The sequence below is a fragment of the Pteropus alecto genome, unplaced genomic scaffold (genome assembly GCF_000325575.1).
Source record: "Pteropus alecto unplaced genomic scaffold, ASM32557v1 scaffold75, whole genome shotgun sequence".
Taxonomy (NCBI): Eukaryota; Metazoa; Chordata; class Mammalia; order Chiroptera; family Pteropodidae; genus Pteropus; species Pteropus alecto.
The window spans coordinates 15,838,229-15,863,589 of record NW_006440638.1 but is presented as its reverse complement, the minus strand read 5'-3'; the positions used below and the strand labels follow the sequence as shown (position 1 = coordinate 15,863,589).

At 37.7% G+C, this 25,361-nt stretch overlaps 1 protein-coding gene across 4 annotated transcripts in view; it reads left to right on the top strand.

The window, feature by feature from the left end:
* The window catches only part of ATXN7 (ataxin 7), an 84,712-nt gene that overhangs the window by 33,564 nt on the left and 25,787 nt on the right, over positions 1 to 25,361 (top strand). For 2 of the 4 annotated variants that reach the window (XM_025050661.1, XM_015593747.2), the window contains exon 3: positions 3,894 to 3,998. In XM_025050661.1, coding sequence (XP_024906429.1) covers positions 3,894 to 3,998 — 105 coding nt within the window. Of the gene's footprint in view, positions 1 to 3,893; positions 3,999 to 18,429; positions 18,736 to 25,361 lie in introns of those variants that run through there. The other 2 variants (XM_025050662.1, XM_006917492.3) reach the window with 2 other exon arrangements.

Below are 25,361 nucleotides of genomic sequence, written 5' to 3'. Positions count from 1 at the left end.
AAGAGGAATCATAGATGACATCTGGGTTTGTAGCTTGAGCAGTTGGGGAGATGAATAATGTCATTTACCCAAAGTGGGGAGGGTTTTGGGGGTGGGGACAGGGCATGGTAGAAAGTGAAGTTCTCTTGGACATGCTTGTTTCATTTGAGATGCATAGAAGATGTCAGGATAGCAATGTTTAGTAGGCTGGTTACATGAGTCTGGACAGAGTTCGGAAGCCATCTGGAATGGAGATAGAATTGTGGGAGTCATTGACATATAGAAGTTTGGGAGCATGGGAGAAGGGAGAAAACCCGGGATACTGCAAAGGTGAAATGCTTTACTACTACACTCAAGTTTTGTTGATCGGTGCAGTCCTTGTTGATTGGTGCTGTTGGAATAGCAGCACCAAAGTAACTGTGATTAGATTTGCTCCTGTTCAGGGTCTGATTTCGGGGAGGGGGCATTCATTCTGCATTTGATTGTGGAGGTTCTACACACATATGCTCACAAGTCCATGTGCTTAAATCCAGTCCTTCCTACTGTGCTGGCCAAGGGTCTCAAAAGTACATGATAGCCTAGAAGTGGGTGCTGGGCCACTCTCTAATTGGAAGATTAGGGCGATCAAATCTTGAGAAAGATTTAGGGTTTACACACAATAAAATCTGTTCTTTCAAGTTAGTTCAGAGTCCATGGGTCAAATGCAGTTTTAAAACTTTTTATTATTTTCAAGTACATAATGGTTTAAATTGTATATTTAAAGTGTATTTTGTAAACTTTTTTTTTTAACCCAGTAGGAACTCTTTTATCAACTCTATTTCGTTATTGTTGTAAACTTAAACTTTTCCTTCTTTGCATTTGGGCTAGTTCCATATGTTAATTTGTAGATGGGCCGATTGTAAATTTATGCTTTAAAAATACTCAGAAACATACACACTGTCCCTCACAAAAATTGTTTCATTTTCTCTGTTGCCACAACATTCCACACTCTGTTCCTGTTGCTAAGGCCTCTGGAATGTCCTAGTGCAGAAAAAAGATATAGAACTCATTTTTTTTTTCCTGTAGAAGACATTTTATTTAAATTATTTTCTATCCTCTAAGTTACTTCCAAATATGGATATCTAAAAGAATTTAGAAAGCTAAAATTAAAGTTGCTTTAGATTTTCATAACAGGAACTCAACTTCATAGGGTAGCATGGACAAGATATAAGTATACTATTTTTTTTCCACATGGATTCTGTGTGTGCGCATATGTGCACACATGCAGGCTTTTTAGGGAGATGGGATGTGCTAATCAGAAATTAGGAACTACGCTCACAGACAGTGCAAACCTGAGTTTGAATCCTGGTTGTGCTTTATTGCTGGGTGATATTAGACAAGTTTACGTGTCCAGCAGTAAAATAGGGATTATCTATATGATAGGGTAAAACATAAAACGTGCTCAGCACAGGGCCTGGCACATAGTAATCTCTCAGTAAATCCCACTGTTGTACCATTATGGTTATCATCATTGCAAAATGATCTTAAGTTTTTGAGGCAGTTGAACTTTTTACGAAAGTATAGATTCCTAGTCCCTTATAGAATGATCCCTACCCTCTTAGCTTTATCATTGTTTCTGAGTGTAACAAAAGTATCAAAGGAATCAGAGCAACAAAGAACAACTTTCTATATAATCATCATTGTGGCCAATTGAATTCCTATTACTTGAAAGTATTGGTACAGTTTTTTATTTTTTAAAATTACCTTATTTATAAAGGGATGGGGGTGGCTAGTCCCCAGAGGTATCTGGTATTTGGCAAAGTGATATATTTTAAACAGTATTCTTTGACATTGAGTGCTGTGAGAAACCACACAAACCAGCACATCACAGAGGCCTATATCTAAACTGAGACCACATGATTTAATTCTGTTTTTACTACTATTTAATTAATAAAACTAATTGAGCTGATGTCATTAATAAAACTATTGATTCGATATTTATAGACATTTCAGACTTTTCAGCTGTAAATTATGAATATTATGCCATTTCTGTCATTTAGATTTTCCTTATTTGTCCTGTATAGGAGATGTTTAACATAAGGGTATATGGCACTTTAGGTAAACTACTTTGAATTTTTATTTTTAAAAATAATATGTCACAAAACTATAGCCATGGAAGATGGCTTATTACATGTTGATCATTGCATAGCTATAACCTTTCCCCTTCTCCCACATGTACTATTTTTAACTCAATGTGGGCATGCTTTCAAGGAAAATAGCACATTGTTTGGCTATTATTTTTCATTAAATTATTAAGCTTAGTCACAGAAGTCAGTAGTCTACTAGAAGCTGCTTATGTTACCTAATCAGTTTATGCAGTCAAAAAGTGTTCAGCCCTGACATTCCAAATTATTAGAATTGGAATCTGGAAGGAATTTCTAGAAATCGTGTTCCTTTAGGAACCAAAACCAAGCCATTGCAATGAATCAGAATCTAATCCCAGCTATTGATTTAGACAAAGTACTTTACCTCTTTGTGAATCAGTTTCCTTCTCTTTAGAGTGGGGTTAGAATGGTATCTACCTAGGCAGTTGTGAGGATAGAATGAGATAATAACATATAAACTGCTCAGCGCTGCTACTGCATCCCAGAATCATGTTGGTACCTGGTATGTTTCAAATTTATAGCTAGCCATCTGTGCAATTCAGGGTAATAGAAACTGTTTAAGGAAATCTGAGCTGTAGCCATGTGTAGATATTAGATCAGCAATTGTAGAGATTATCATCACTTTTACATCCCCTTAGAGCATTTTCTTTTTCCTTTAAAACCACCAAGATCACCGAAGCTGGAGAAAGTGTGAAATTAAATTTTACACCAAAGAAAGCAGATTCTACTCAGCTTTTTAGATCTTCTTTCTCTCTTTAAATGTAGTGTTTATTCTACTAAAGTATTTGCCTAATTGAAATGTGCTAATTATCCATTCATTGCAGATATTCTAAATAGTACATATAGTGAAAAATATTTGCTTAAAATAATGAATTTTGAAATACTTAAGATATTTAGATTCTGAATCTGAACTATTAACTCTGTTCCTTAGAATGTTGTTAATAATTAATTGTTCATGGTTATGACTTTTTAGTTAACCATATATTTATTATTTATTATTTATTATTTATTATTAGTATCAAGTTACTTTCAGTTTTTATGTATTTGCAGATAATTTAGTTTCACATTTGTGTCTTGTTTAAACTTCTTACTGTAAAAAAAAATCCGTCTTGTATCTTGCCCTATTATAGTAACTGAACTGAGGTTAATGTATGAAATGCTATGTTTGTGCTGAAGCTCCATCTGTCCAGTGGCATCAGTATGTAAGCAAAAGGACTAGAGGTTGTTGTGACCTGAAAAAGAGTATAAAAATAGTATTCTTTGTATTACATGCTGTTGAAACAAGCAGTTTTACTCTGCAGTGAAACCTTGCTTCCTTTCTTAAATGTTCCATAGAACTCAGAGACCAGATGGCTGAAATAGAATGCATAGTTAAACAAATAAAACCATTAGATGGTACAGTTTGGGGAATTGCTAAGCATTTTATGGATTTGCAGATTCTTCCTCATAACCCTTGGTAGAGTTCATCTAAAGTTGCTTTATGTGTGAATGTATTCATTGTTTACATTTCAATATATTTGTCAGTTTTACCTCATACTGGTGATTTTTGGTGTATTTTATTTTAACCCTTTGTAACAGCGTTTCTGTAAGCCTGATTTGATTTCTCTTAATAGTCATGATGTGTCATATAAGTTACTTTTAAACTGGAGTAATATTTGTCCTGGTGTACTTTATCGTAAAGCAGCTCCTGTAGAAAGTATCGCCATCCCAAATGGCTCTGTGTTAATCAGAACCAGATTGAGTGAGTGTTGCTCTCTTTCTTTGTTGCAGATATGCCAATATTTGGTCTCTGTCCAGCCCACGATGATTTCTACTTGGTGGTGTGTAACGACTGTAATCAGGTTGTCAAACCGCAGGCATTTCAATCACATTATGGTAAGTGCTTAATCATTTAAAAATCATTATTAGAGAGTAATAGGTAAAACAGGATTAAACTGAAGGCCAGCAACTGAAGCCCTGTCAGGAAGTAAGCTTTCTAATTCATTGAATGAGTTAATGCCTATCAGATGTTAGGTATTTTCTGAATTTTATTGAAAATTATCTGCATTTTCTTATTTTTATTTAAATTAGACAGGGAAAATGTATTTTATAGAATCTATTTTGAAATATTACATCAGTATAGTAAAAGATGTGTTTCCTTCTCTATCCTATGGTTGTGAATTTAGTGGCTATAAATATACATACAGTATGGAGATGTGGTTTTTCTTAAGAGAAATGTGATTTTGAAACTTCCAAGTTTAGTAGTTCTAAATCTATCTTGATTTCATGTTTTAAATTGTGAATGTTTTGAAGCTATGACATCTTTCCCATCAAAATTGCATATGTACTTAGGGTGAGGCATTGTGACTTCAGGGGTTTCATGAACCCCCTCCACCTCCCTGCAAGTCATCCCTGGGCTTCAGGCTCTAAGTCTGTTATCTGGGTGTTTAGTTGTGAAAGGATCCAAATACGGTTCTTTTTGCATTGTCATAATGCCATCTAAAATACGTTAAAATAAAATTCTGATCATAAAACTTAGTTTTATACTCAGTTTGGTTCAATAACAACTCAGAAGTATTTGCATACCTACCTTATAGTATGATTCCTACCTCCATGGAGTTTAAAGTCTAGCTAGAAAGATAGGCAAAACTAACTAGAAACATTTTTTAAATAACTGCCGGTTGTTTCTTCGTTTTTCTCACTACTACAAATGCAAGCTTGAGAGAGAGAATAACAGTGGTGTCCTTCTGTAGATAGTCTTTCAGCAAAGCCTCTGAGGAGGTGCCCCTGGTGACTTGAGTCCTAAGTGATGAGAAGGGAGCCACCCATGCAACGATCTGAAATAAGAGCATTCAATATAGAGGGAAGAGCCAGTGCACAAACCTGGAGAAGGTTAGTGTGACTGGAGGGTAATTGTGAAAGAGACTAGAGAAGTCTGGCTTCTAGGCAGGGACCCTGATCATGCGTTGCCTTCTAGGCCAGAGTAAGAAGAAACTTGGGGGTATTGGAAGGTTTATATAAAAGAGTAACACAGGCCCACCTCACTGGTTGATTTGCCAAGAAGATATTGTGGGAGAAGACTAGAAGCAGGGAGAATAGTTCAGAGGCAGGAGATGATAATTGACTAAAACTAAGGTGGGGCAGTAGAGCTGGGAAGGCAGAATAGCTTGAAGATACATTTTAAAGCTAGAACCTACAGGGCTAGTTGTCGGGACAGCAGTTGTTTTAAGAGTAATACCATCGTAACATCCCACAATTTTTCCCCAAGGAATAAATCTTTCATGTAATCATAAGAAGGTTCTTTGAGTTTCTGCTCGTAGGCAGGGCTCCAAGATAGGCACCAAAAGTGAGTACAAAAATGAATAAGATATTTTCTCCTTGCTTAAGACTCTCAAAGGCTAGTATTGACAAAGGTAGTCAGTCAGTTGCCAAGTATTTTGGAGTTAGGATTTTGAAGCCAGACTAGACTTGATTTAAATTTAAACTAGCAAGAAGGATAGATTAGTTCTTTGCCTCAAGCAAGTTTTACAACCTGGGCTTCCTTTGTTACCTTGTAAGGATGATAATAGCAAGTTGCAGGTTATCACTGAGGATGAAGTGAAACAAGATGGGTAAAGCTCCCCATTCAGTGTGTGACACATGATAGTAGGTATGAGAGAGAAATAAAGGTATAGCTGTACATATAGGAAGGTATGTGTCTTAAGTCATAAAACAGTCCAGAGTCTTAAGAATAAGGAGGAGCACAGATTGCTTCTTGTTGAATAACTCAAAGAAGGCTTCTTAGAGAAAATAGCCTTCACGTTAGGCTATTCTGAAGAGAAGAACGGATTCTTTTCTCATGGGTGATTTTTTCCTCTCAATTTTTATATACATAATACATGTTCATTGTGGAAATGCAGAAAATACTTTTCAAAATCATTTATAATTCCCTAAAATGGGAAGTATTTCAATGCAGATAGACGGCTGCCACATACATCTACACAATTCGTGCACTGAACAGCCGTATTTGGTGGCCCCTGGTTGGCAACTGGGATGACATAAGCAAGTGTAGAGGCAGGAAATCCCAGGCAATCTGGAATGTACTGCGTGAGTCTCCATTGGCCAGAGCTGATGTACCCATGTGTGGAAGAGCTGTGGGCACAGGCAGGCTGGGACTAGCTCAGAGCCTCAGTGCCCATCAGACTCCTTTGGCCTTGATGTATCAGTGGGAACTTGTTGCAGATTTTTTAGCACCAGAGTGATGTGACTTAGTAATCTTCCAGGATTGATGAGCAGGGTTGGAATGGGAATGAGAGAGGAAAGAGGGGAGTGTGAAAACTCTGCAGTTTGGGTCAAGGCCCACTTAAAGGTGTTAACTTCCAGAAATTCCCTAGGCAGAAAGTTCCCTCTTCTAGAAGCATTTAACATAGTTGTTGCAGCACATTTTATGGAGATGATTTTCTTTATCTTCCTCTGTCTTTCTCTTAGGATGTCAGTGTATAGCGGGCAAGTGAGGAGTGTCTTAAAATCTTAATTCTACCCTTTTTCTCTACCAGTACCTAGTACACACAGTGTCTTCTAATAAAATACTTGACTGACAGAGTAATTGTGGTAACTTCAAAAGTGTAAATTAGATCATGTGAATTTGAGAGTCGGGCACTCAAATGCCTTCTGTGGCTTATCAAGCGATGTGACTGATAAAGCCACTGGTTGGGGTGCTTTGGTTCCTCTAGTGACAACGGAAATATTAAAGTTGTAAGAGAGAAATCCTCTGCAGGAAGGTGATGGTCAAGTGCAGTATTTATCTGGGAAATATGGAAGGAGTTCTGTCTTTGAGGCAGCAGCCAAGGAGAAGGCTGATGGAATAAACAGGAGCTTTAGAGATGGATAGATGTGCGAGGCTGGGGCAACTGCATGAAGTGGAGGGAGGCACCATGCGATGGCCCTGGAGTGGTTTGGAAGTGACACACTATTCAGCTAGAGGGAAGGAAACGTGGGCACGGTCCGCAGGATCAAGAATAGTTCCTGCTGCTGCCAGTGTCTCTTCTGTCTTGGGGGATGGGTTGTCACAGGAAAAGGTCTTTATGAAACCTGTTCTTTTTTTGTTGTAATTTCAGAAGGCCTATTCTTGTTTGTTTTTCAGCATTTACACTACAAAAGGGTTTTCAAAATCTTTCCTACTGGCCATAGCAAACTGTTTATTACCATATTAGGAAGAACCCATACCTGTCAAGGGAAGGAGTCTTCTTATCTTTTGATGAAATTGGTGAAAATTTGTGGGCAGTCTGTTACTTTTATGAACAAATGAGCGGTTGCTACAAAATTCAATAGTCCAGCAGTCCCCAACCTTTTTGGCACCAGACACCGGTGCTTCTATGAGAATCTAATGCCTGATGATCTGAGGTGGAGCTAAGGCAGTGATGCTAGCGCTGGGCAGCCAATACACATGAAGCTTTGCTTGCTCACCTGCCGCTCACCTCCTGCTTGGCCCAGTTCCTAACAGGCCAAGGACTTGTAGTGGTACGCAGCCCAGGGGTTGGGGGCCCCTGCAAGTCAGTTCTTTTAAAACCACTGCTGCCAGGACAGGAAAGGAAGCTACAATGGCGGCAAGGCTTGTAAATCAGTTAATATTGGTGATAATATTATTCTGAATTGGTGAGCAGCTTATTATCCAGAGTAGTAAGAGACTTTTACTAGTCAATCTGCCTTTTGGGGAACTCTCAATTAACCAGTATTTCCATTTGAGCAGTGATGGCGTGAGATAGTAGTGTCATTTTGGCATTTTCAGTTTCACGTTGTCTGATTGCTTTCATAGTTTAGATTGCCTTCTTTCTTGAAAACTGCATAATAATAGTGTGCTTTCTTGATGTTGTTTTAGTGTTTTGAAATAGGCCAGCATGTCTCATATTTATCTTTCCTTATTCAGTATTTTTAAGAACAAGATGTTACGTACTGCTAATTTCAGATTTAAAAATGTAATCTGCATTAGTGGATCCCAAACCTGCTGTGCATCTGAATCAAAGGGGAGCTTTTTAAGTGGGCTGCTTCCTAAGGCCCTTCCTAATTTACCAACTGGCTGGGAATTTCCCAGGATAGGACTCAGGAGTCTGCATTCTAAACTGCCGCCAAGGCTGATTGTAACCCACAGGCTAGCCAGGATGCATTGCATTCACAGCAGATCCTCCACTATTGGATCTGCCGCTTTGTATTCCCGGAGCCTGGCATAGTGACTGATGCAGTTGGCACTCAGAACTTTGTTGAGTCTAGCAAGGATGTCACAAAAGGAGGCCCCTATTTTTTTTAACTGATTTTTAAGTGTTTGTATTATGTGCTGGAAATGTCATGTTAGTTGTCTCTAAAACTTTCAGTATGAAGGAAGCCTAAGATAGTGAAGTTTCTGAGGTCAAGAAGCACCTTTCTTTTGAGTTTATCAAGTTGGGAATCTTAGTTGATCAGTTAGTAATAAATGTGTTGGTCCTAAACTGGCTGCTAAATAGCCTAAAATGTGTAATCCTATTTACATACATTTACTACAGATCTGAGTAGGTAGAACTAGCTGATGACTACTCGGGTGCCTCTGTGGTTCTATAGTGAAAGGGTTTACCAGGTGATTCTAATAAACTACTTACTTGCACTGCTCAGTGTTCTGCTGCTTCTCTTTGAGTTTGCTTATGAAGAATGCCTTAATCTCTCTCAACCAATTTTTATCAGTCGGGTTCCGTCTTTGTGATTTGCTTACTTATTTAGTTCCATGTAATATATATATATATATTTTAAAATCAAACCACTTCTATTTAAATAAATCTTCTACAAAGAAAACCTTACTAGAATCGGTAACAAGAAAATTGATGTTGTTTGACATGGATAGTAAATGTAAAAATAAATACAGTGAGAAGATGATTAAATTCTTTGATGCTTTTTTGCCAGTGCCAGCCCTGAGCCCTAAGGTAGCACATTTTAGGCAAGTGTTATCCACATGGTAGTGTGATGTTATGAGAAGAAAGAGATTTGGAAAGAGAGTAAGTTTTTACTTGCAATTTAGTCTTTCTTATTCATGTTAAGGAGTAATAGCTATTCCACGTTTTGGGAAATTCCAGCTCAAGCTATTGGATTTGGTTTCCTCTAATGTTTAGGGAGCTATCTACTGAGGCCAACCCCTAGGAAATGCCACACCTAAGAAGCAGAATTCTTGAATCTCATGTCCACATGCAAAGGGATCACAGATTAACACCCCTTGCCATTTACCAGTTGATTTTATGTATGGCGCCCCTACCAGTTGCTGTCTGTCAGTGGCCTGCTGTGTGGCTCAGAATAAAACATCTGCCCTTCTCAGACCTCTGTTCACAGAGGGAGATGTCCTAAATGTGGCTTTTTCCAACTTTGTGTGCAAAGTTTGTGTGTTAAAGAAGCTTTTACAGAAACACTGCTTCAATCTTCTAGCTTTCTCCACTTGCAGATATGAATCCTATAAAATTAGCAGCCATACACATTGCTTGGACTTAATGTTTCTTGAAGTGCACTGAGATGGCTTGGATTCTTTCAGATGCCAGCATAAATTATATTTTTCTAAAATGTCATTTTCATCAGAGGATGAGCAAATAATAAATTACTCATACTTTTTTGAACTAATTAATTGATTTCAAAGAGCATTCGTGTAAGCAAAATGAGTCTTACTCTGTGAGATCCAGTGGGCAGGTTCTGGCAAAAATGCCGATTCCCATTGTTGACATTTCACTTAGTTGTGACCAGTTATTGCCATCCTGTAACTAAGTTAATCTGCATCACAAAGCAGAGGTTTGCTGTTTAATAAAGAACACTCTCCCCTTTTTGACATCTGATTGACTTAGACATGGAATAACACTTCAGGCATATTGAATAGGTTATTTTATTTGGCTATTAAGTAACTTTTGGGATAAAGGAAAATGTTTTGTGTTTTTTTCCTCTCCAGTGTGTTAGCTAAATTTAGCCACTAAATTTTTATAACCTAAGTCTTTTCTACTTTGAAATTTTCAATGATAGTTAATCTGTTCAGGATTGGCATTCATTTAAAAATTCATATACTAATGATAATTTTTAATAGCACTTAATTTTTCACAAAGCATTTTTGCATGTATTATCTTATTTACTGTTCTTAGAGACCCACTGAATGGATGGTTTTATTCCCAGTTTACAGATCAAACTCTTAAATTAAATTTCATTCACACATAAAACGTACCAGGCCAGGTTTACTGGCTACTCATATCTGCTTCTCTTGTGTATAATAAGGATGCGTAGAGTTAAAAGAAAATCTAGAGAAGATGTAATGAATTCTACCTGTCGCAAAACTATCATTAGTGGCAGATGTTCAAGCTCAGGTAGAATTTTAAGGTTGTTTAGAGTAGCTAGGTCGGCATTGTAAACACATTACCTCAGAGAGAACATTTAGTAATTTGTAGATGTTAATAGTAGGTAGATATTTGATTTAGCACAGCCCTTGGATTTCTCTTCAGACTGTTCTCCTACTCTGTTTAACCCTAAATCATAGTAGCTAGCCAAAGCCAATCTCCTCCTCTCTTTGTTCCAGACTCATAACATTTTGTAGCTTCTTTAAGAGAATTGGTTGGCATATTTATTTCTGTAAAACTTGTGCAGAGCCAAAAATACTCTTTTGCTTTGGAGACACATGCTAGGCCTTTCTCCAGCAGTCAGGGGCAGAGCCAGAGAAGGAAGCTAACCAGAGCAGGCACATCAAAATGTGAATGATGTCAGGGCGCACATTCCCCATTGACCATTTGATCTAAGCTTCTTGTCACTGAATAGCATGATGTAATTTAAATGTAGTGAATTCAGTTTGCTTTGCCATAAGCCAAATAGTGCTAATACAATGTTATCTTTTTCTATAGTTATATAATAAGCAGGTATCTTTAAAAGGGTGCTATTTATGCCATTTGTAGGAGCAACATTTTAATTTCTGTTTATAAAATAGATTGATTTTTCCTCATACTGAAATTGTAATTAAGTGAAAACTCTAACCGCTTACCACACAACAGCTAGTAAGTCGAGTGACAAGGAACTGGGGCAAGGAAAGTGACTTTATTCAGAAAGACAGCAAGCTGAGAAGATGGCGTACTGGCGTCCTAAATAACCATCTTGAGAAAGTACAGAATTCAGGCTTCTTTTATGTCTGGGGAAGGAGAAACAGGAGGGGTTTCAGGTCAGAAGGTGATTGATGACAGCAGACATCTGGACAGCAGCAAGGGTCCAGAGGGAATGGTGAAGTTTCTTTGTTTTGGGTCAACAAACTCTGGTTGTTGTGGTCCCAGTCATGAGGTTCCTATAAATCTTGATATACTATCATTGTTTTTGTATATATCTTCCTTACTCCCTTGGGGAGGTAATTTCAAGCAAGGAAGTTGTTTTAGTAACTCCTAGGCTACAGGTTAGATTCCTTTAGTGAGTAGCATATCTATGTGCGGGACTAAGCAGAAGTTGCTAACCAACATGTTATAGGAAAAAAGATGGATTCCAAGCAAGATGGAATCAGAAAGACTGGTTATTTTATTATGTTACAAAATCTGTGCCTTTTTAAATGCCTGTGTCTTTAGGGTTGCTTTAAAAAAATAAACTGGCAATGATATTATCCATGTATTAAACAAGTATTTATTGAGTCCCTGCTGTCTACTCTAGGCATTGCTCTCCACTGTAGCAATGTCTTTGATTTCATGCAGCTTATAGTACAGAGGGTAGAGGGAGAAGGACAAATCAAGTAAAATAAGATTGTTTCAGATAGTGATAAATGCTAGGAATAATGTGAGAAAGAATGACTGGGGCAAGACATTTTAGGTAAGGCTAGTCATAGAAAGCCGCTCTGAGAAATTGATATTTGAGCTCAGTGATGAAAAAGTGCCAGCCATTTGAAGATTTGGAGGACCAGTGTTCCACACAGAGAAAATAGAAAGTGCAAAGATCCTGAGGTGGAAATGGGTTTGGCAGAAAGGCCATTGAGGAGGGAGAAAAGTGGTGTGCGAGGAGGAGTGGAGTGCAGGTTAAGGTTGGAGAAAGAGGGACTTGGGCCAGAGGATTCTGGGTCCTGCAAGCCATGAAAGGAATCCAGATTGGATGGTTCCGGCCAGGTGAAGTCACTGGAGGATTTTGAGCAAGGAAGTTTTTTTGTTTGTTTTTTGTTTTTGTTTTTGTTTTGCAGTGGGAATAGTAATTTAGTCGTACAAGACAGAAAACAAAAGAGGATGTGTGTACTTTTCTGGGACTTCTCATGCTTTCAACTGGGTAAAAAAATTTATTGATTAATAAACAAAAACATGTATTTTGATCTTTTTCATTATTAACATAATAATATACATTGTAAAAGAAAAAAATAACCAACAAGAGGATAAATCTGCAATCAGAATGAATAAAGCTTCTCTATCTTACTTTTCAGGAATGCAGGTTGGCATATACCCTTGGAAGGTTTCTAGACCCTGGGCAAAACAGTATTTGGCTGCATACTTGTTCCCTCACACAGGAAAAATTAGATTTGTTATAAATCTATTTTTTAAACTTAATAATCGATCTTATTTTTTCATGTTAATGCATATTACTCTACTTCTTTTTAAAGACTGCCTATTTGTCCACTTTATTAATGTATTTAAATTAATTTAACCAATCCCCTATTGATGGGCATTTAGATTTTCAGTGTTACATTTTTCTATGTAGTGCTTTAAAGACCGTTCTTCTTCGAGAATCTCTGTCAGTATTTCAGCCTATTGATTCTCCACATGGAGGCTGGTCATAGCTGGCCTCCAGGTTATTACTACTATGATTTCATGAACTGCTTTAACTTCTGATTTGTGTCACCATAATGAGGCAGGGAAAATGTGAGTTTCTAGCACCATCAGTCAATAAATGGTTAATATTCACCATACAGAAATATTCTGCTACATACAGAAATTATTAGGATGGCTCTGCTTCAGATTTTAAAGGGGACATTTTAGGCTATGAATCCATATTTTAATTATATTTGCTAAAAGATGTTTTTCCTGACAATCATTTCACAAGACTAATTTATATGTTGAATGGTTAAGATACACACACCTACTGTTTCGACCCTGTTAAGCTGTGATCTTACATATGACCAGAAGAGGGAGTTTTTATTGCTTCCTTATGCTATAGCACCTATTACCTGGCTGGTATAATTCCTCCCATGCATGTTTTAGTCCAGGCCCATGAAACAAATTAGTTTGGGGCAAGAGGATAGTGGCTAAATTTAGCTATTTCCTTCCTGTTGCCACAATGTGTGTATAAAAATCCCAGTCTTAGGTTTACTTCTACATCTTGTTTTTGAGTTCTCAAATTTAACTTCAGAGACATTGTATACCTTTTCCTCTTGTATATTTGAAAGTTGAAAAGAGAGAAATAAGGAAGGTAATTATCTCACTGTAAAAGAAGTTAAAATATATAAATAGTATACCCCTAATCACACATGATAGAGTTCATGATTTGTATTTTCCTAGGGTCAAAAATAAATTTTAAATGAAATTTGTTTCATTGCTTCTTATGTTTGATATTTTTAAAAGATTGTTAGACTTCTTAATACTAGATTTGTAGTGAGCTTTTGAAAGTTAAGATGTTTTGCCTGAGTGGCTAAAGCTTTTCTTACTGTGCTCAGTTGTGCTTCTTGAATCTCAGTCTGCTTGGCCAAATGAAATGGGTGTAATAACCAGGATAACTTGTTCGATATAATACCAGAATTTCATATGTTTAATTTTTTTTAAATTCCCTTCACAGTACATTTTTTATCACAAAAATCTGTTAAAATAGTTTTTCTATGGGTTTTTATTGATACATAAATATATGAAATATACACACAGCATATATTTTTATATAGATACATAAATGTGATAATCTCAAACATGCGATTTTCACTTAAGCCTACTTTTTTTTTATTTCATCGGCCTTTTCTGACTTCTCACATTCTTCAACTTAATAGTCCTTTTTACTCTATAAGCCATCTATCTATTCCAGGGGTTCCCAACCTCTGGGCCACAGGCCTCATACTCGTTCGTGGCCTGTTAGGAACCGGGCCACACAGGAGGCAGTGAGCGCCAAGTGAGCAAGTGAAGCTTCAGCTGTATTTTCAGCCACTCCCCAGCACTAGCATCACTGCCTCAGCTCCACCTCAGATCATCAGGCTTTAGATTCTCATAGGAGCACCAGTCCCTGGTGCCAAAAATGTTGAGGACCGCCGATATATGCAACCTGGTACATTCTTAGTATGTAACTTAGTATATATACATCCTTCTATATATTTTTTTTATGCTCATAACTGTACGGGTACATATAATCCTGTGTTTATATGTAGGGCTTATAAGCAGGGGCTTTTAGTCATAGTTTTACAAAAAATGGATCATATTATGTATACTTCTCCTGCTTTTCCACTCAACTATATCACATGGAAATCCATTCACATCCCAGGATAACACTAATCCCCTCTTTTAAATGATTGCTTACTGTTCTAAGGTATAGCTATACAGTAGCTTCCTCAGCCAGGCCATCTGTCTGAGGACCTTAACTTTGTTTCGTGCTTTTGGCCTCTTTGAACAAAGCAGCAGGAACCACCCTGCTACATATGTCTGTCCTTAACTATTGGTGGTTTTGTTTTGTATGCAATAGAGTCTCAAGAAAGGATTCTTGGATCAGAAAGGGAATTTATTTGCATTGTTAATAGTTGCTCCTAGACTGTTTCCCAAAAAGGCTGTAATCCTTTATATCTCTACTACCATGTATAAGAGTATCTCCACCAGAAATAGGTGTTTTATTTATTTTTCTAAACTTTTTTTTTCTAAAGCCTCATATTATTTTACACAGAACATACACACACATATGATTAATTTTAATCTGACTTTGAAGTAAATTTCTCTAACAGGTGCAAATCTTTTTTTACTACCAGAGTGGCATGTACCTTCTGAGTTTACATAATATTAATGCTATGAGGCAAAGGGATCTTTCAAAATGAGTGATGATTTTTTAAAAATATTTGAACAATTACAGGCAATTTTTCCAGCATCTATGGGAAATTTCTGTTTATTCTTTATGGTCTTTACCTTAAGGGAAGAAATCTAGTTATTTTAGGCTGAATTGTTCTCTGAAACATGCGTAGTCTCCTAAAAGAGAACAATTTTTGTTGAGCTTAATTGCAGGGCCAGTAAATAACTATCGTCAATTTTATTTCTGATCTCAATATCTTTCTTGCCTTTGGAGTGATTGCTCACCTTTAACAGTGTTCATTTTGCGTATCAAATGATGACTAGGCTGAGGTCAGACTGGTTTACACAAAGCCCATGTAAATCAGGCCATGTGGTTTTACTTTGCCTACCTTCAGACAATTGGAACAGCTGAAAAGGGACACTCACACATGAAGTGCGGCTGAGCCCTGAAGGAGCCATCCGCAGAAAGATCAGATGATGGCAGCCAGAGGAAAGCTGCTGCATGGTATTAGCCCCCAAGGTGAATTATCCTCATTTAAACTTTATCTCCCACCTCTCCTAATCCAGTGTGAGTACCTAATGAGCACTGGATAATAACAGCAACATTTCTTGGTGAAGCTAATCTGATTCTGGATAGCTGGCTTCCAGGCCCACAGCTGAATGAATTGCTTGGTATTTCTAAGTTTGAAAATACTTTCTCTCCCTTTCAAGTGCTCCTTGGCATCAGGTAAGGAATGTTAAAGCTCCTGTAAGTGCCAATTAAGGCCAATTATAACTCGCTCGGCCTGCTGAGACAGTGAAGTGGAGTTAGTGGAGACTTGTTGTGCTTCTGTAAACTAGAGAACTGGCTACTGACAGGAACACAGTATTTCCCAACTGCCAACAGCTTGTTTGTTGCCCTGCAGTATGCCAAATGCCACCTCTGCTGGCTTCTTAGGGATTTGGTTTAGGAAATCCCATGATTTGTTGCGGACTTCACTAATTTCTATAATCGAAACCGCTGTCTTTCTCTTACTCTTCCTTTATTTAAATAATATTCACCGTTCAATTTCTCCTTGTTTCTAATCATAATAGCTAATATTTATTGAGCATTTAAGATGTGCTGGGCACTGATTACATGTGTTACCTCCTTTACTCCTTACCACAGCCCTGTAGAATATGGCGGAACTAGTGCTTCTCAGGGGAGGACACAGAACCTGAGAGACAGAAGTCTCTTGCCCAAGGCTGCACAGCTGAAAGTGCTGAGACTGCAGGCTGGCTGCCCCTGAACCCAAGCCCTCTCTGCCCCTCCTAGTTGCGGTTGGTTTGCTTGTTTGCTGCGAGCGGGCTAATTCACAGAAGAATTTGTGTCAGTTCAGGACTCCCTTTGTGCAACCAGAGTAAAATTGATGAGTGCACACCATCCACACCAAGCCAATACCTATAATTTTTGGTCTGTAGGCATGGTTGTTATTCTATTAAAATGGTATTTTAGTCTGTGGTCTTTTTTTAGTCTGTAGTCTGTTTATTTTTTCATAAGAAAAAAGAAGACCATGTCCCAGACCTAGATACTTAAATATGAGCCATCATTGGGGGATTTAATATCAGTATAAACTTTATTTGGATAGGATATTGGGAAATGGTTTGAAGAAAATAACACTTTCCAAGCCGAATAGAACTGTATTTGCTTAAACATTTTATCCAGGTCATTGAGAGGTGTATGCATGTGTTTAAAAGTTTAATTTGAGCTTTATGCCCAGTTTCTGTGTATTTGTGTCAATTGTACACAATTACATTTTCCTGGCTTATACTATCATTCTTTTTGATGTAGATCTTAAAAATAAATTTAAGTTGTTTCTCTCTTGTTTATATATGAAACTAAATGTAGACATGTATTTGTAGCATTTAAGAACATTTGCTGAAATTCACCCTGGTTTTGTCAAGGTCACAGAAAGACTTCATTCTCAGAACTGTCATAGATTGGCTGGTTCTAGTAATGATTGTTTTCTTGCACTGTCATCATCTACAAAAGGGAATATTAGAAAAGCAAGCATTTGTGCTAGGAGACTGGCAAGGAGGCTGGTGTCCAGTCTGATAGGTGCAATGGTGTGGATCTGAGTCTTAGTCTGAGAAAGATCCTCTTATCTCAGTTCTGTTCTACAATTGATGACATCAAGGAGACTCTTCAGCTGCCCTTGGGGAGGGCAGGTAGGTACAGGTAACAGTGCTAAGTAAGACCTATAATCAAGTAGTACCGCAATGGGTCTTTTTCCTATTAGCTTAAGAAAACCTTCAGTGAATTAACCTAAAATTCTTATTTTTGCTAATTAACTTTTGAAAGATTTGCTCATTCTGTCCTAAGACCCACGGATGGCTCTTTCCTCATGTTCTTCTGTTGTCTTTTAAGGACCACCATAGTTTTATTTGTTTGTGATTAAGAAATCTGGTGGGAGTTGAAAGAGTAAGTTTCAGAAAATTCTCTGGACCTTAATATTGTTACCATGGTTAGGATCCGAATGGTTACTATGAAAATAAAGCAGCATGGCTACTATTCTTTAATTTTAGAATAAATTTAGAATTTGTATCTGGTCTAATAGAAGACATTTCCTATGTCTCACAACTCATTCTCACCCCTTCCAGGCCAAATCTTTCCGCACATGTAATTCATGACTTTTTGCCATATATTCTGCATGGGGAGATGGGATTCTGTAGAGGAATTTCCCCTCTTCCTTTTGACATTTAAAAGTGTTCAAGCTAAACTATCAAGCATCTGAGACTATTTATGCAGCCTTTAATATCATAAAACTCAGATCAGTTGGCTGTTTTTTACCATGTCTCTTTGACAGTAAGATTTGATGATTGACAAGAGGGGTAGTAGTGATGTAGGGAGTATAATAGGGCTAAGATAGGGAAACAGCTAAACTAGGAAGCCACTGTTTACAAAGAACCACTTAGAGCTAAGTTTTTGGATTATGACTATAAAAATTACCATACTTTTGTCAGTCATCCATTGATTGAACTCTGGACAATCAGATGTGTATTCTTCTGAAATTAAGCATACTTTTACAACTATACACAGAAAAGGGGTTAAGATTTTTGTTACTAGATTTGGGGAGAAAAGTGCGCTTGGGTATAACAGACTTTTATTTTTTTAAAGTAGAGATCATGAGGAAATAAAATGTAGAGAAAGTCTTACTGCTATTTATATAAATGTATAACTTTAGGTCTATCGAAGCTTAAAATGTAGATTGTATAATGAAATTAATCATGTAAATTTTCTAATATACCTGGTAATAGTAGTGTCAGTTTAAAAGTATTTAGAAAAATCATGGTATGAATAATTCACATTTTAGCAGGTTAAATTTATAAATTTCATCTTCTTCAGTTTTGGCAAGTTGCCTTTCAAATACAAGGATTAATTTACACCAGCCAGGACGCCTTATATGACCATATTAGATGAAATTAGACTCCACCCCTTGTTTTCTGTTGATCTGCCAGGACCTTTGTAATTCAAGTGCTTTTTACAGTAGTAGCAAATGTTACATAAGACCAAACATGGAGCATATTTGGAGTTGGTGGGCAGACCCAACTCATGATATAAGCCTGCAGTAGCAAGTGTGCAATGAAGCACATCCAAATTATGTGAATGGAAGGTAACAAGAAGCCTCTCCAGAACAGCCCTTCCTCCGCACAAGGGCTGAAAGCTCCACTGGGTAAGTTTTCCGAGACAGTTTTCAGAGGCTGGGCTTGGCTAGGGGCCCAGTTCTGGATGAGCTTACAGAAGGTGGGTTAGGTCTTTGCTAACATTACATAGAACTAAGCAGAGTGGGAAGAGTTCGTTCAGGCCTGTTTCTTCCTGTCATTTGTCCTGTCCTACCAGCAGGCCCAGAGCGGTATGCTGCTGAAGTGGTGGAGAGAGTAAGCTCTGCAGAGCTAGTGGATCAGAGTGGGTAATCGCAACAAGAGGGATTAGCTACTGCAAGCCGTCCACAGGAGCCATTCTGAAATGTCATTTGAGTAATCTGGCCAGAGTTCAAATGCAGACAGGAGTTGAGTTTGCTATTAACTCCAACGAAATGCTGAGGTTTGCACCAAACAGTTCCCGTATCTCAAAACAGAGAGAACATTGGTTACGTCGCTCTCTAAAAATGGAGGAACGCTGTAACATGCTTTAACTGTTTGCTTTTTATCTCACTTGTGGTAAGTGAGGTTTCATGACGGGCAGTTCATAGTGTTTCCTGTAAGAATGTGTTTGAAAGCTGTTTTGTCAGATACTTCAAATGCACAGCAAAGTTTCAAACAGAACACTGTGTCAAGAGGAAAAACAACTTCAAAAAATAAACAATAATCCTGGGAAATCATTCAGTAACTTCTTAAATTATTGAGTGTGTAAAAATGTAATTAATGACTGACTACCAGAAAAGATGGTTTTTGTTTTGTTTTGTTTTGTTTCCAGTTATTAAGGTAACCAGTACAGTTAAGTTGATTCTTCTGGGGTGGGTTAGGAGACTGTTCTCGAAGTTACCTTAACTATCTCATGCCTCCGTCTGCAAGCAGGAAGTGAAGTGACAGTTGAGTTCTTTACTTTTCACTGGATTCGAATTTCATGCCTTCTGCAATTACGAGCTTGACCGGATGGTTTTAATTGAGGTTGAAATGTAGCTACCGATTTGAACAACTTTAAATACAAACAGATCTTAAACCTTTAATCAAATTGTTGTTAATTCCCTAAAATTGATTTTTCTAAAAACTCTTACCTCTTGTGAGGCAGTTTTAGTTTTGCAGTTTCTGGTTTCATTTTTGAATATTGCTTTTGGTGTTTATTAGTTGACAGTCTCAGCCTATAGGTGGAGCAGATACTGTTTTTCTCTTTAGAAAAAGTAAACACGTGCTGCAAACTCATTGAAAACAGTGGCATTGTACAGTGGTAATGAATCACCCATTCCTTATTAATAGAGTGCCTAAGGAAGAAGGAGGCTTTCTGGACTGTTCTGATTTTGAGGTTTTTATCATTCCCATGTTCACGGTCTTCTCTCCACCCTCACCCAGAATAAAGTAAAATAAAAAGGATGGAAAACTAGTGGGACATAGCAATAAGGATGTGACTTACAGTGCAGTACTTTGAAGCAGATGGTGCTGTCATTCCATTGCACTTTGGACATGCTGCTCCTTTTCGGCCTGGGAAGACATTTGCACTCTGTGAGAATTCCTGTACAGAAGTTTCCATTAAATAAAGAAACGAACAAAAAAGAAAGAAAACTCCTCTAATTTGAGTTTTACCAAATTCTTTTAATTCTGTCTTCCCCTATCCTTGTGTGTGTGTGTAAAAATTGGATTAGAGTGGTAAAGACATATTGCTTTTCTTAATTCTCTTTTTGCATTTAGATGATAGCCTTGTTTCTTTCATATGAGAAAAACGGTGGCCTAGGCCCAAAATACGACTACTGAGATGCTTGCTTAAAAACTGATATTTGTTGATAGTAGAATTGTGCACGGTCTGACAAACTAGAAGGCTAAACTTATAATGATAAATCACAATTTATAGGTTGCATCTTTCCTAACAGATGATTAAATCAAAAAGTAGCTGGAAATTTGTGGATTTTTGGTTTGGGTTCTTTTTTGGTTTAGGTTCTTACATGTTGATACCTGAGGAATACAGACATTTCAAGTCAATAATGGGTGGGAGGAAGACAGAGGAGCAAATTTTGGGGACACGCTGTGCATCACTCAGGCAGCAAGATCATGTTTGTTTCAGGTAGGATGATTTCTTGCTGTACTCTATGAGTATCATTTGGGTAACACTGTGCTTCCTGAAGACAGCAGAAAGAAGTCCTTATGACTGTTAGCAAAGTAAAAGTGTCAGCCAGTGTGTCTTGCATTTCATGATATCCTGTAGTCAGAAATGGTGACAGTGAGATCACAAAAGTAGCATAGTTCTGTGGATCACAGAACTGCATATTGGTGGTTGTGTTTTGCTCAAGGCAGCTGCAGCCTTTTTCCCCAAAGGTACTTTCACTAAAAACATCTGTGGGTGTCTGAGATTCTCATGATAACCCTCAGTTAAGAGTCCACACCTGCCCAAGGTTCCAGGATCATAGGATGGAGCCCCCTTAGGGAAATGAACTGGTTACTCAAACCATTCAGTTTCTCTACAACTCTTACAACCATGATTATGAAGAAATGATGTTATACTCACAACTGAGGTGATTAACTGTTACACCATTGGGTAGCCCCTCTTTTTCTCTGTCATTTCATCTTAAACTATTTGGATTTTTTTAGTAATTTTTAAATGTTTGCAAGGAGCTACAAGATGGCAGGGAAGGAGTACCCCCAGATAGTCCATAAGTTTTTCATATGTCTCACAAATATGAAAAGTCCAGAAAGAACAGTCCCATGGGAAGAATTCCTGTAAGGAGGATTATTCGAGGTTGCCATATTTCTGCTCCTTTCTTAGCAACATTATTTACAATCCATTCACGCCTGTCCCTTCCCCCATTAGAGTCTCTCTCCCTTGTAATCTGCCCTTTGTGATCTGTTCTCTTTCATGCAGCCAGTGTGAATGGGGATACTGCAGTGTGCGCCCTGCCCAGAGATGTGGAAATGCCAAGAGACCTGGAATACTTTAGTGGGGCTTTTATTTCCGTCATAAAGCGCTGACTTGAAGAGCTTGATAATTTGATTATAGACCTTTGGTGAAAAGTTGTTTCAAGTGGCCCAAGTGCTCTTTTCCGCACTTTCCCCTTATGTTTTAATTTAAAAGCACCTCTGCATTAGAGGGAGGAGAAATGCATTTGGCAGAAGTCACAGTTGGAGACTAATTTGTTAGGGCAGCCAGTGTTGAAATCATCCTTTTCAGTTAAATCTCTCTAGTGGAAATGATGCCTAGTGCTTTGCGGTAAAGACTTTTTCTTCTTCACTGTTTTCCAGTGTTTATAACCCATCTAAGCGTGTTCTGAGGCTGCCCCCAGCTCCAATTTTCGCTAATTTTCCTGAGGTCCGTGTGTCAGAGAACAGCTCTGGATTCCTTAATAAGATTTTAATGTTCCAGGGACAGTCCCACCAATTTGCTTCCTTTTTAGCATTAGACTACTAATCAGGTGTCTGGGGACCCTAAAGAAATTGGATCAAAGGAAAAGCAGATTTAAGATTTAAAAAGTATGTGACAGCAAGGAGTAGAGTAGAATTGTGTTTGCTGGTCAGATACACGAAAGTGCTTTTAGAAAAGAATAAGAAAATTTACAGGGCAAAGTTGACAGTGAAAGTAGTGAGACGACATCATTAAATATTTTATATCCATGTATAATCCATGGTGTGATTAAATGGTATACCAAGTATTTTTTTAACAATTACTAGGAAAAAAATAGGTAACTGTGATGTCAAACCCAATATCTGGTTTCACAGATATTGCTTATGTAATGCTAAATTAGATATGCCTAGTCAGCTACTGAAAAATGTATTAAGTAAATAATAGTCTAGATAAGGTGCAGATATGAAAGATCTGGAATGTGATTTCAGTTTTGAATCTCAAAAGTTTAGGGAAAACATTGATGTAGAGCAAAGTAGATGTGTAAAGAAGTTCTGAGATTTAAATATATATGTAATATATACATATGTAATATATATTACGTATAGATGCAGTCTTAATTCATAGCCTGACTCAGGTCCCATCTGAGATGTTTCTTAGGGGGTGGGGGGAGGTCATAATCCTTATGAAAGACAAATGATGCCCATTGACACCTCATGAGTTGTGTTTGGTGTCCTAAAAGTGAAGTGTGACAGTTTGGGTTAACTGGGGCTGTGTAAAAGCAATTTTCAACTTGGATATCAAAATAAACAATTATGTGAGGGGGCTGCTTAATGAATCACCCAAAATTTCTAAACTGAGGTTTTTCGGTGTTTGTAATTACTACTTGCTGTACCTGGCCAAAGGAGCCATACATGTTTACTTGTGTTTTACATTTTATAGCCATGTGTAAGCTTAATTATTTAAAATCCTTGCCTTAAATGGGAGCAGTTGTAGAGTATTAGTGGACTGGGGCTGTCAGAGATCCCATGAAATCATACATTTCTTGAAGCATGGATTGGTATTTCTCATAAGGCTTTTCTGTACAGAGTATGTACTCTGTTTAACCTGACCTGATCAAATCCATCTAAAAGTGTGAATTTCATTTAGAGAAACATTTGTGAGCTTTAGGAATCTTTGCTTTGATAAGCTGCCTAAAATTTCCACCGCTGAACCCATAAACTTAAACTTCACATTTGTCCATTTCACCTGCAGTTCTTCCTGAGTGACTTGGTTCTGTCAGGAAAATGAGCCAACCTTTTATTTATGAAATTATTTTAGCTTAAATGAGCATCCTTTTTGGTTGGTATGAATTTATTTATTTTAAAATGAATTCTAGAAGTTGCTCCTCTGAGCTTTTATCTAAGAAGAGCTTAGTGTATTACTGGACTGATATAAACTAAATAAACTAAATTTGTACCACACTGGAGAAGATAAAGTGGATTTGGTTTGTTTTTAAGTGATTTCTACGTGCTTTGATAATCAGCAGGCCTTTCTCACATAAGTCTATAACTGGCATCAGCTGAACTAACAGGGCATCTTTCTTACTCCCTGTTGAGTTCCCAGTACCTGGTCCATAGTTGGCCCTGGGATGCAGGCTTTACAACTCTATCATTTAATTCCCAACAGCACTGCAAGGTAGGCTTGACAGGTTAAAAGGCTCTTAGGGTAGATGGAATTAGGTCATTTGCCCATGATCACCCAATTAGTAAGTGGCAGAGCAAGAATTTGAACTCAAATGTCTCTGACTCCAAAGTTCTTTTGCCCTTTCAGGTGATCTCTGAAACAGTATTTTTATTTTACTATGGGTTCTATTCAAGCTGGTTAATTACTCAGTCCACCCACATCAAGACTATGTACACAGTCCTAAGCCTCTTCTGGGAAGGCAACCAGGACCAGAGAATGCCTGGAAGTGTGCATAACTGCTGGTCCCTGGGGGCCATCCTAATCCTATAGAACAAGTATTTGCTGTTCCTACTGATGGTTCTTTATAGAATATATTCATCTCGGAACTTTGTAAGGTGATTCTTAGCCAAATCAGACAGCCCTACTGGTTCTTTGTACCAAAATTCACTCGTCAAACAATCTTTAACGTTTAAAGAACCCCTGAGCGGCAATAATGCTGCTGCTCCTGCTGCTACTACACTGACCAAAAGCCATAGCTAATCTTTAGGATAGCAACTTCCAAAATGAAAAGATGAAATCCACAACAACCTAGGTTTTCCTTAAACAGAGTCCAGATCCCAACTCCAAATTTGCCAAAATTCCATCTTGACCCCATTGCATGTTAAACCTATGAAGCCTTTTTGCACTAATAGTTAACCTGCTTTTGTTAAGCAGTTGGGAAGATGGACTTCATATTGATGTATGCCCCGACCCTCACCTTCTCCTATTCTGCCTGCCTTTGGACCATGTATAATGACTTGCTATTATGCCACCTAAGGGCAGGTGGCTTGTACTGTGGTTTATCCTGGGTGCTGGGGTCAGCCTGCCTGGGATTGCATCACAACCCTGCCTCTTAACTAATTGGCTGACATTGGGTAACCAACCTGAGTCCCTTAAAGCTTTGGCTTCCTCATCTGGCAAATGGGGATCATAACAGTATTTGCTTTGTAGAAAGATGGTCAGAACTAAATAAGATAATCCCTGTAAATGCGTAATGTGATAGCTGACACATGGTTTTTGCCCAGTAAAGAATAGCAGCTATTGTTGTTGAAGGTGAGACTTTTAATCAGTCAGGTTTGGATTATAAAAGATTAGTAATAGGTTTAATAAAAAAAGAAGAGAGCCTTGAGTAAAAATAGTTTTGTAGGGTTCTCTTAATAGCTGTTAACCACTTTTGCCTGCTCTCACATGATGCCCATTGAGAATGGGACAAATTAATACTGTGCTCATTAATTATAATATGGCTTCCTTTATTTTGCCATGTGCAAAACTGAGGCCAGAACACTAAATAAAATTTCTTTTAAAATGTGTATTTGATACTAAGTAAACCATGTTTATTACAGAAAATTTTGTAAATATGCAAAAATTTTTTAAAAATAGACCTATAATCTCAGGGATGACCATTTTTAAAAGTTCGACAAATATCCTTCTAGCTCTTTTTCAAGCATGAATGATTTGAAGTTGAATGATTTGAAGTTAGTTTGTTTTTACTGCTTTTTTTAGGTTTGTGCTCATAACTTTGACACTTGTGCATTTGCTTTGAGCTCCTTTTTGGTTCATACCTGGTTGTCCATACATACATACATACATTTAATCTCATCATGATTCCAA